Raw genomic sequence first — 9,231 nt, 5'->3', positions numbered from 1 at the left:
AAAAATGTCTTCCATGCATTCTCTGTGGACCCTTTATTACATTCATGCCTGGAGGATCCTGCAGCTTCTTTACTCCTATATTTTCATCATCTAATCAACCTATTAATCTTTTAATATTTTATTGAAGAAAGTGCATAATCTACAGGTAGCTGCCTTGATAAACTTCAAATTGTCCTGCTAGCTGTATTTTATCTGAAACAGTGAAGGAGGTTTCATTTTCACTCATGGTTTTTGTTGTTGTTTTAATCAGCACTACTTAAAAATTGCTCAACAAAATTTGATGAAACAACGAGAGGATGGGTCTTGGTTCAGAATTGACTCGTTCATAAGTTGTTTCTTCCTATGCTCTATGTTATCTATTAAAAATGAACAGGACATGAAGGCTTTAACACATTGCAGTAACACTGAGGAGGCTAATAAAGACAGGCAGGCTTGGTGTCAGACAGAGCTCTGTTCAAATGTTCTGTCTTTAAGATACAAACTGACAGGAAGAAATCATCCACAATTTATTTTAAACTTTTTTTTAATCAGGTTTTTTTGTTCAGGAATAGCACAATTATACAAATAAACCACAGTGTAAAACATAACCTATATTGTATAATCCTGTAAAATAAAAAAGAAAAGAAAGAAAAAAATACAAAACAGAAAAAAGCCACAACTCAGCCACAAACAACCTCCATCCACTCGTGCTATAACATAAACAAGTAAATACAAAATAAATACGTTTACATATAGTTCTGTGTCATGAGAAGATTGATGCTGATAGAATTCATCTCATGCCTCTTCATCATCATCATCGTCATCATCATCATCATCATCATCATCATCATCATTTCCCATGATTTTCCCCATCAACCTGTGAAAAAACGGACGTCATGGACCTGATTATGTTGTCAATCATTTTGGTGTCATCCATTAGAAACCCAGAAGAAAGCAACATATTTAATGGGAAATAAATTATGTTTACATCAGCTCTCTGTGGTGAGTTTTGATACAACCGTTGGCTTCTAAGGGAACTGATGTTTTGCCTGCCACCAGCTCCTATCTGATTTCAGATTTATTGGTTGGAAGAGCATAATGGATCCACTTTGAAATTTGGCAACTATATGTTGTCACTCAACTAGTGACTGTATTCAGTACTGCGAATGGGTGACAACATTTCACTATCGATTAAGCCATATCTGGGTGAACATGCATGAAACGTGTAAAGTATATGGAATACAAATTAATAACTAATGCAGACACCTCATCAGCTATGCATGTAAGCAATTCTATGTGTTAATAAATAATAACATAAATAATTTCAAAGTTTCTAAAAACAACACCTCATTGTCAGCATACAACTATATTTTTTGAAGTCATGAAACAGATGCTAATCAATCGAAATGTAGGTGGATCTCTTCATTAAACCAATCAGTTGAAGAAACAGGATGTGGTGGTAAACAATTAGTAGCAGCTGCCCGCCTGGCTGTGAAAGGTCAGGAAAGCCTGGTGTGCAGAGTGGAAGACATACCACTGTGCTTTGAGCATGACATCAGCCATGCTCCAAAACACACAGTCAGTCAGGGAGTTTGTTATGGAAGCTCAAAGAGACAGATTTTATTCTCTGATTATATGCGCTTCTCTTTTGTCTGTCGATAAACAAATACAGTGAATTCTTAATTCCTTTTGTCTAGAACCTAAAATTAAAATTCTATACAAAAACTCAGTGATGTGATTAGGTACAAAGTGTTTTTCTTTTAAGGTTATTTAATCATTACAATGAAGAGAATCAGGATAGGAAAGAGAAAAGATAATGAAAAAGAAGAACAGCCTGTGGTTAGTAACCATCAACACCCTCAGACTGATGCACAGTGTTTGGTAGTTTTGTAAAACCCACACAAGCTAATTGCCATCACTGATGACAGACCCAGGCCCCTTCTGTTAACACAGGATATTTGGTTCTGACATCTCACCTAAATTTACAGAACGACAAAAACAAAAGGTTCTTGTTTATTCCAATGTACTGTATATGTAAAACATATATAAACCACATACAATTTAAAAAAATACCTCAAATTGAAAAAAACCAAATGAACAAATAAAAAAGATCAAGGCTTTACATACATTAACAGATTTTCAAGCTGTTGTTGATGATTCTCATCCAGTCTCTAGGAAAGTGCCCTTCTTTCTATGAGACGTAATGAGAGAGTGATCTGGCTTCATCAAGGGCACAAGCAGCTACAGCGGTACGCCGAAAAAACACAACCCTAATGGACACATGAGTGGTTTTGGAAAACCAGAGAATCAGTGTGTCATCCACTCTCCCCTGACAGGATAAAGCCCCAGTCATAAAGAAAAACCTCACTAATGAAATGGTCAGGACAGGGCAATAAAGCCTGAGACTAACAGCATAGCATTACAACTTACAGAAGAGGATGAGAATGAAACGTTTCGTGTCAAATTATCCCTGAGATTATATACAACATTCACTGAAAGGAATATTTCATTTTGCAGTATTCTGCCTGTGGGTTCAGTCTGTGGATGCAGGAGGCTGTGAAAGGAAAAAAAACCTATGAAATAGAATCCATTAGCAAAGCGAGGCGGCAGGAGACTGGCTTGATAGATCAGGCAAGACAAATAATGAGCTTCTTTCAACATGATTTCATTATATCTGAGTTTATTCAAATCGTGTTAACAAGGAAAATCCATATTTTTCCTCATATGATTCAATATGGTGTCAATAAAAAAAGGGATATAATCTTTAGTGACTGCAAAATGTGCCCTGATTTTAGACACTGGATTACCTAAATGACTGACCAAAACAGAGTAAAGGACAAATTCAATTTGAAATTGAAAATATTGAAAACCTTTGGCACCTATCTTCTGAATTGTGTTATACCATTAACAAAAGATCAACATAGAAAAATGGAAGGAAATCAGAATTTTGACATTTTGATTGCTGCACAGTCTTTGGTTTTTTCGATCATCTGATCAACCTGTAGTGTCCATAGTGGTACATGCTAAAACTTATAATTACTAAATATCAAGACACGTTTCCTATGTCTCACCGTACTAGAAAGCACGCAAGTTTACACCAGCCACCCTATTAGAAAAGTATACCTATCTCATTACAGTGTTGTATTAATATAAGCGATGGCCCCGAGGAAAGAGTGTCTGAACTGAAGTGTTTCCATAACCCCTTTCCTTGGGCTGCCATCTTGTGGTTAAAAACAACCCACCATAATACCAATCCCATCCATCTATCTACATCCACTCATAGTCGGGAGACACCAGCTACTGCAGAAGTTAATTAAACTAAAAATTATCACATTTCTTACGCAGACCCTCAAACCATTAATTATGCTTACTTGATAATTTATTATTGTCAATTTATATCACATTTCAAGTTGCTAGGTTGAGACACGTTGTAGTCTTGACTTAGAATTTGTGGGTTGTCATAATTTACTTATTGACATTTGCTAATCAATTATGCCTTTATTATCAATAAACAAACAAACAAAAAGTATATTTGTTTCTACACAAAATATATTTATTTATATAACTGATCAGTAAATGTTCTATTCACCCTACCAAAGTGGTGGATGAAGTACATCGTAAGACCATCGAAAACGATGGTCTTACAACGACTGGCTTTCGTTATGTATCGGTTCGCCGGTACTAGAGTTTCAGATTTTGATCAACGAACCTTATTTTCACCAACGCAAACATCGATAAAAGAATCCATTCACATAAATATATAGGAATATATCCTGATAATATATTTTAATGCGGTAATATTACATATTAAGGTCATACAGGATGAGCGGTGCGCGGATGGATATCGCACGTTGAAAGCCCTGAGCGGTAGCGTGAGCGGCGGTACAGACAGAGCTACAGTTTCCTGTCTGTGGCGTCTGGTGAGTCCTGGATGTTCGTTTTTTCTTACCTCTATGGTTTAGAAATATATGTTTTTTCACAAACTTGTCTTTACAGGCAGCGTTTGAACAGACTAGTATCTGAAAAACATAATATTTTCTCCATGTAGTCTGTGCTTATTTAGTCTTAAGCAGAGTTTTACGTCTGGGGATGCCCGAGCACTCTTTCTTTGGGAAAGCTAGCTATTTTAGCAAGCTATGATTATTTTTTGTTCAAAATTGATATTACCTTTAATCGCTTCATATAAATCAACGACTGTGTATCGTTTCTGTATTTTAAAACAGTTCTCATTCTGACGCCGAAAACCGTGTTTACTGTGAACAAATTCTACAAAACATTACATTTGTGCTAGCCGGTGCTTGATGGCGTCATCTCTACGCGCCCGTAAAGAAGCATATGTTTATGTATTTCTGTTAAACACCATAATTTCCCATTAGCGACGTTTTAGAATGTTCAAAATTTATTACTTACACTTCCAAATTCACATTAATAATCGTAAATCTCATATTTCCTTTCACTTTTGCAGTGTACATGAGATCACTGCAGGCTGTTTGAATTATTTCCCTATAGTAGCAGTGTGTCTGAGCTGCCACCATGGCCTTTGTGCCCGCGCCCAGTCCCACCATGGTCGATCAGACTACACTTATGAAGAAATACCTGCAGTTTGTGGCAGCACTCACAGACACTAACACTGGTAAGTTCATAGATATCAAGCTTTTCTTCTTGAAAGGAACTCTGCCACAATCTTACTTTAAAACATGATAAAACATTTTGAAATCATTACTTTCAGGAATGTGTTTGTATATAAATGGCCAGTGTTATAACAATTATGTTATTACACCACAAACAATGTAGTGATGTTCCATATATGATTATGTTATAAGTTGATAGAACATGTCTCATGTATTTACTATTTTGTATGCACACGATCATTATATTAAACTATTTTTTGGAGTCAGCAAAATAAATAACGGTTTATATGATCCTGTTGTGCTCAGTGGGTGTCTTGTGATGAGAGCGATATGCTTTAGTCCAGGCAAAGGTACGTGTGTTAGGGAGTGCGGTTGTCTGTTTCAGTAGGTGTGTGTATGAATGTGTGTATGAGTGCATGTTAATGTACCTTTTGATCAGTCTGGATGATGAAAGTAAAACTGATAAGATCTGAGAGTCCCTGCTGAGCACACACAGATGGCTATGAAAAGTGAAACTGTATCATTAGCAAGTTTGATTAATGGAGCCATTCTGTCCTTCAACTTGCAGCCGATGAAACTAAGCTTAAGATGATGCAGGAGGTCAGTGAGAACTTTGAGGTAAGTGTGATGAATGCTGACAGTATGTGATGGAGGTAGTTAATCTTATTCTTTACTGATGGATTAAAGTCTGATTGCATTTCTTTACAGCTCCATAAAATGACTTTTTTTTGTCAGTGTTCAGTTGCTACATGACATATCTTGGGTTTGTCTATTTCAGAATGTGACATCTTCACCTCAGTATTCCACGTTCCTGGAACACATCATCCCTCGCTTCCTCACATTTCTTCAGGATGGAGAGGTGCAGTTCCTTCAAGAAAAACCTACACAGGTGGGCTGCCAAAACCAAAGATCTGGCCTCACTCTTCCACTTTCCAATTTTTAATCTTAATATTTATCAACAACAGTTCCTTTTGCTTTGGTTAAAAGCTATTTTAAAATCTGTTCACTATATTCATCTCAAAGTGTTCTGTGAATGTTGTGGGCATCATCAGTTGCCTTTTACTCCCAATTTTTTTTTCATCTTCCAGAGCAATGGTGAAGAGTTGAGATATCATTTGAATACATTTTGATTGGTTTGTTTTGTTGGTGCTCAGTTATTCAGAGCACACATGCCCAAATTACTTTAAAAGTTTGTTGGCTGCTGAAAAAGCAATGGAATCTGTAAATGGAATCAATGTTCACATTGCATAGCGTGTACCAGAATATGTTTCAACACTTAGAAGCAAAAAAAAAGTCTTAGACCGCAAATAGCACAGCTTTCTTCTTTAACAGAGTATTTGCTTGTCAAAGTTAGCTTAAAATGACAATCACCAATTCCTTTGGCATTGTAGTGTGTGTTAACCTGCAGCGTATTTGTGGGAGCGCTGACAACTTTTTTTTTCAATCCTCCTAAAACGATGTGGTTTGTTTGATTAATACATAACATTCACTGTTTCAGCAACTGAGGAAGCTGGTTTTGGAAATAATCCACCGAATTCCAACAAACGAACACCTTCGTCCACACACCAAGAACATCCTGTCTGTGATGTTCCGCTTCCTTGAGGTGTGATTATCTGTCTTATTTGTTTGTATATTAATTGTTTTTGATGGACAAAAAATTGTAATGTTTGGAATTTATGAGTCAATGTGGATAGCGGGAAAAATTTACATTTGTTAGCAGTAATTTCAAATATTTATGACATTTTTTGTGGTCATTTCTCAGTTATGTGTTTTACCTTCTTCCCCCAGATTGAAAGTGAGGAAAATGTGCTGATATGCCTTCGAATCATTATTGAGCTGCACAAGCAGTTCCGGCCTCCGATCTCCCAAGAGGTGAAAAATTCACTTGAGATGTAGTTTTATGTTCATAAAGAGTTGTTGTACATAGTTAATAGTGCTTTAATCAACTTGAAAAATTCTTAGTTGACTAATTATGGATTTCATTGAAAAATTTGTCCTTGTACTGATGAATGCAAAATTACAAGTTTTTTCTTGTGTAGTTTTTATTGAATACTACATAATTTGTATTAATATTCCTGTGATGCCAGAGATGTGATTAGCATTAAACTGTCCTAGCTAATGACTAATGCATCATTCCTTGTAGCAAACAATGGTCATTTAATTTGATTAACATTGTTGAAAAAAGATTTAATTGATGAACAACAGGAGCAGCACTGCTTATGGAATGCTTATGAGGACAGTTTTTTTTAGACCTTAAACAGGATAAATTGAACTGATACATTAATATAGCAACTGCTTTTTTCTCAGTCTTGATAAAAAGGAAAAGTTGTGGACTAATTTGTCTTCCGTCCCCCTTAGATTCATCACTTTCTTGACTTTGTGAAGCAAATTTACAAAGACCTTCCCAAAGTTGTTGTAAGTATCATGTCTGCAGCATTTTGCTTTACTTTCAGTGAGGAACGTTTTGATTTGACAATTTTTAAAATTATTCTGTCCTCTCTGGCTTTCATTATTGCCTCTAATCACTATCCCTTCCTTCTACCACCAGGCAAGGTACTTCGAGAACCCACAAGTCATTGCAGAGAATACGGTTCCCTCCCCAGAAATGGTGGGGATGATCACATCTGTACTGGTTAAGACAGCTCCTGAGAGAGAAGACAGCGAAACACGAACTGTGAGTTAAACATCATCTGAAATTTTCAACATTTACAGTAATCTCCATACTTTCACAGTACTGTCAGTCACCACCAGGGGGTAGTAAGACATTATGTTGGTGCACACAGGACAAAACATTTACTCATTTAAAATGTCCACTACTGTACACTGTCATTGAACATGCATTAAATTAAACACCAGACTTTTTCCATTGATGAATTTGGACCTTTTGTAGAATGCCACTCTCTTGCTGATATGTCCAGGATGAAAATAAAAAATCTTGAAGAAGTGCCTTAAAATCTTTAAGTTATAGTTGAATGTGTACAATCACAAGACTTCAGCCCACTTCATTCACTATGAATCCACTGCTTTGCTTACATTTTCTTTACTGTGGCAGAGCTCTGTCTAAAAAACTTAACTGGTTGGATAGTCTTGGCCATCAGTAGGGATGGCAAATATCCATGACTATTATTTTCCCATGTCAATGAACCTTGTAATATTTCTTATTTTGTTTCCGCCTCTAGCACACCATCATCCCACGGGGGTCATTGTCTCTCAAGGTGCTTGCAGAGCTGCCGATCATAGTGGTGCTTATGTATCAGGTAAGTGATGCACTCCTGAACTTCTCCGCATACGTCCATCAAACAGTCAAGTTTAGCAAAATGGTCCAGCAAAAAAACAGCAAGTGGACATAATGATTGCAGAATGTTTTTTTCTCAAGTACATAAAGTACATTTTTCCCCTAAAGTACATAAAATATGGAGTTTTGGAGTTCATTAAAATGCTTTAGTTTTACGTGATCTGAGATTGTGTCTTTGTTTTGTGCCCTCAGCTTTATAAACTGAACATTCACAATGTGGTGTCAGAGTTTGTTCCTCTCATCATGAACACCATCATGCTGCAGGTGTCTCCACAGGCCAGGTATGACACATCTGTGTGGGTGTACATCTGTGATGGCAAGTGTATCTGAGATAGGAGGTTGAGTGTGCCTTCGACATATTTTGTTTTCACTCTACAACCTTCAAAATGACTCTGGGCAAGTCGAAGAAAATAATTTTTTCCTTTATTGTGCCAAGTTTGTCTGCCTCATCTGGAGTTAAAAACCATTTGGGAAATTGACTTAGTAAAACCTGAGAGCTCTTAGGGTAAGAAGATCGTTGAATTAAGCATTCAGAACACGACAGAAGTGGAACAGAGTTAATTTAGAGAAAATATATACACAGTCTCCGGTAGGTAAAAACAAATTTTCCTCCTGATGTGCAGTAACAGCTGTGATGCAAACTAGCAGGTCACCCATGCAGAATTAAATCCCATATGTAAATGAATAAATTCAAACTCTATAATTGCCACCGAGTGCAGCTATTCAACATTATTAATGTCCTTGATGTGACTAAGTAAATCATCCTGTTTCCTTTTGCAGGCAACACAAGCTTTATAACAAGGAGTTGTATGCAGACTTCATTGCTGCTCAGATCAAGACTCTGTCATTTCTCGCCTATATCATCCGCATCTATCAGGTACTTACGTTTGATGTCTATATGCTACAAAATTTTTATATATGATTCAACTGCCTGGAAGGAAATGTTTTTCTATTAGTGCTGATGCGTTTTGACATCATGGTAAAGTTTATTCCCTTGTAATTTGAAAGGTGTTGTGCATACTGATTTTTTTTCTTTTTAAGCATCGTCATGTCAAACCTGTCGTAGCATTAAAACTACTTAAAGTTCCCAAAACTATAACAATCTTGATGCAGTAAATCAAGCACACATGTTTTTGAATTATTGTCTCCTGGTTATTATTTCTACCAGTACGTAACTGAAGATTGGCATGGAGCATAGAATATCATCATGTGCTCCTTTTATGGAAACACCAACATGAGGGAGAATGAATCTAAAACAGACACTTTCAAAAATTTAATTGCGATTCAATGTCTACTTTTTCCAGCTGAACAAGAATGATTGACATA

At 36.4% G+C, this 9,231-nt stretch overlaps 1 protein-coding gene across 1 annotated transcript in view; it reads left to right on the top strand.

The window, feature by feature from the left end:
* The first annotated feature begins 3,878 nt into the window (after window positions 1–3,878).
* trrap (transformation/transcription domain-associated protein) overlaps window positions 3,879–9,231 on the top strand; it is a 72,778-nt gene continuing 67,425 nt past the window's right edge. The window contains exons 1-11 of the mRNA XM_068305315.1: window positions 3,879–3,899; window positions 4,445–4,612; window positions 5,179–5,228; window positions 5,389–5,499; window positions 6,109–6,213; window positions 6,399–6,482; window positions 6,969–7,025; window positions 7,159–7,284; window positions 7,790–7,867; window positions 8,098–8,186; window positions 8,686–8,782. Of these exons, the coding sequence (XP_068161416.1) occupies window positions 4,513–4,612; window positions 5,179–5,228; window positions 5,389–5,499; window positions 6,109–6,213; window positions 6,399–6,482; window positions 6,969–7,025; window positions 7,159–7,284; window positions 7,790–7,867; window positions 8,098–8,186; window positions 8,686–8,782 (897 nt within the window). The 5' untranslated portion in view covers window positions 3,879–3,899; window positions 4,445–4,512. The remainder of the gene's footprint in view (window positions 3,900–4,444; window positions 4,613–5,178; window positions 5,229–5,388; window positions 5,500–6,108; window positions 6,214–6,398; window positions 6,483–6,968; window positions 7,026–7,158; window positions 7,285–7,789; window positions 7,868–8,097; window positions 8,187–8,685; window positions 8,783–9,231) is intronic.

Source organism: Antennarius striatus, chromosome 21 (assembly GCF_040054535.1).
Source record: "Antennarius striatus isolate MH-2024 chromosome 21, ASM4005453v1, whole genome shotgun sequence".
Lineage (NCBI taxonomy): Eukaryota > Metazoa > Chordata > Actinopteri > Lophiiformes > Antennariidae > Antennarius > Antennarius striatus.
This window is presented reverse-complemented; position numbering and strand designations above follow the sequence as displayed.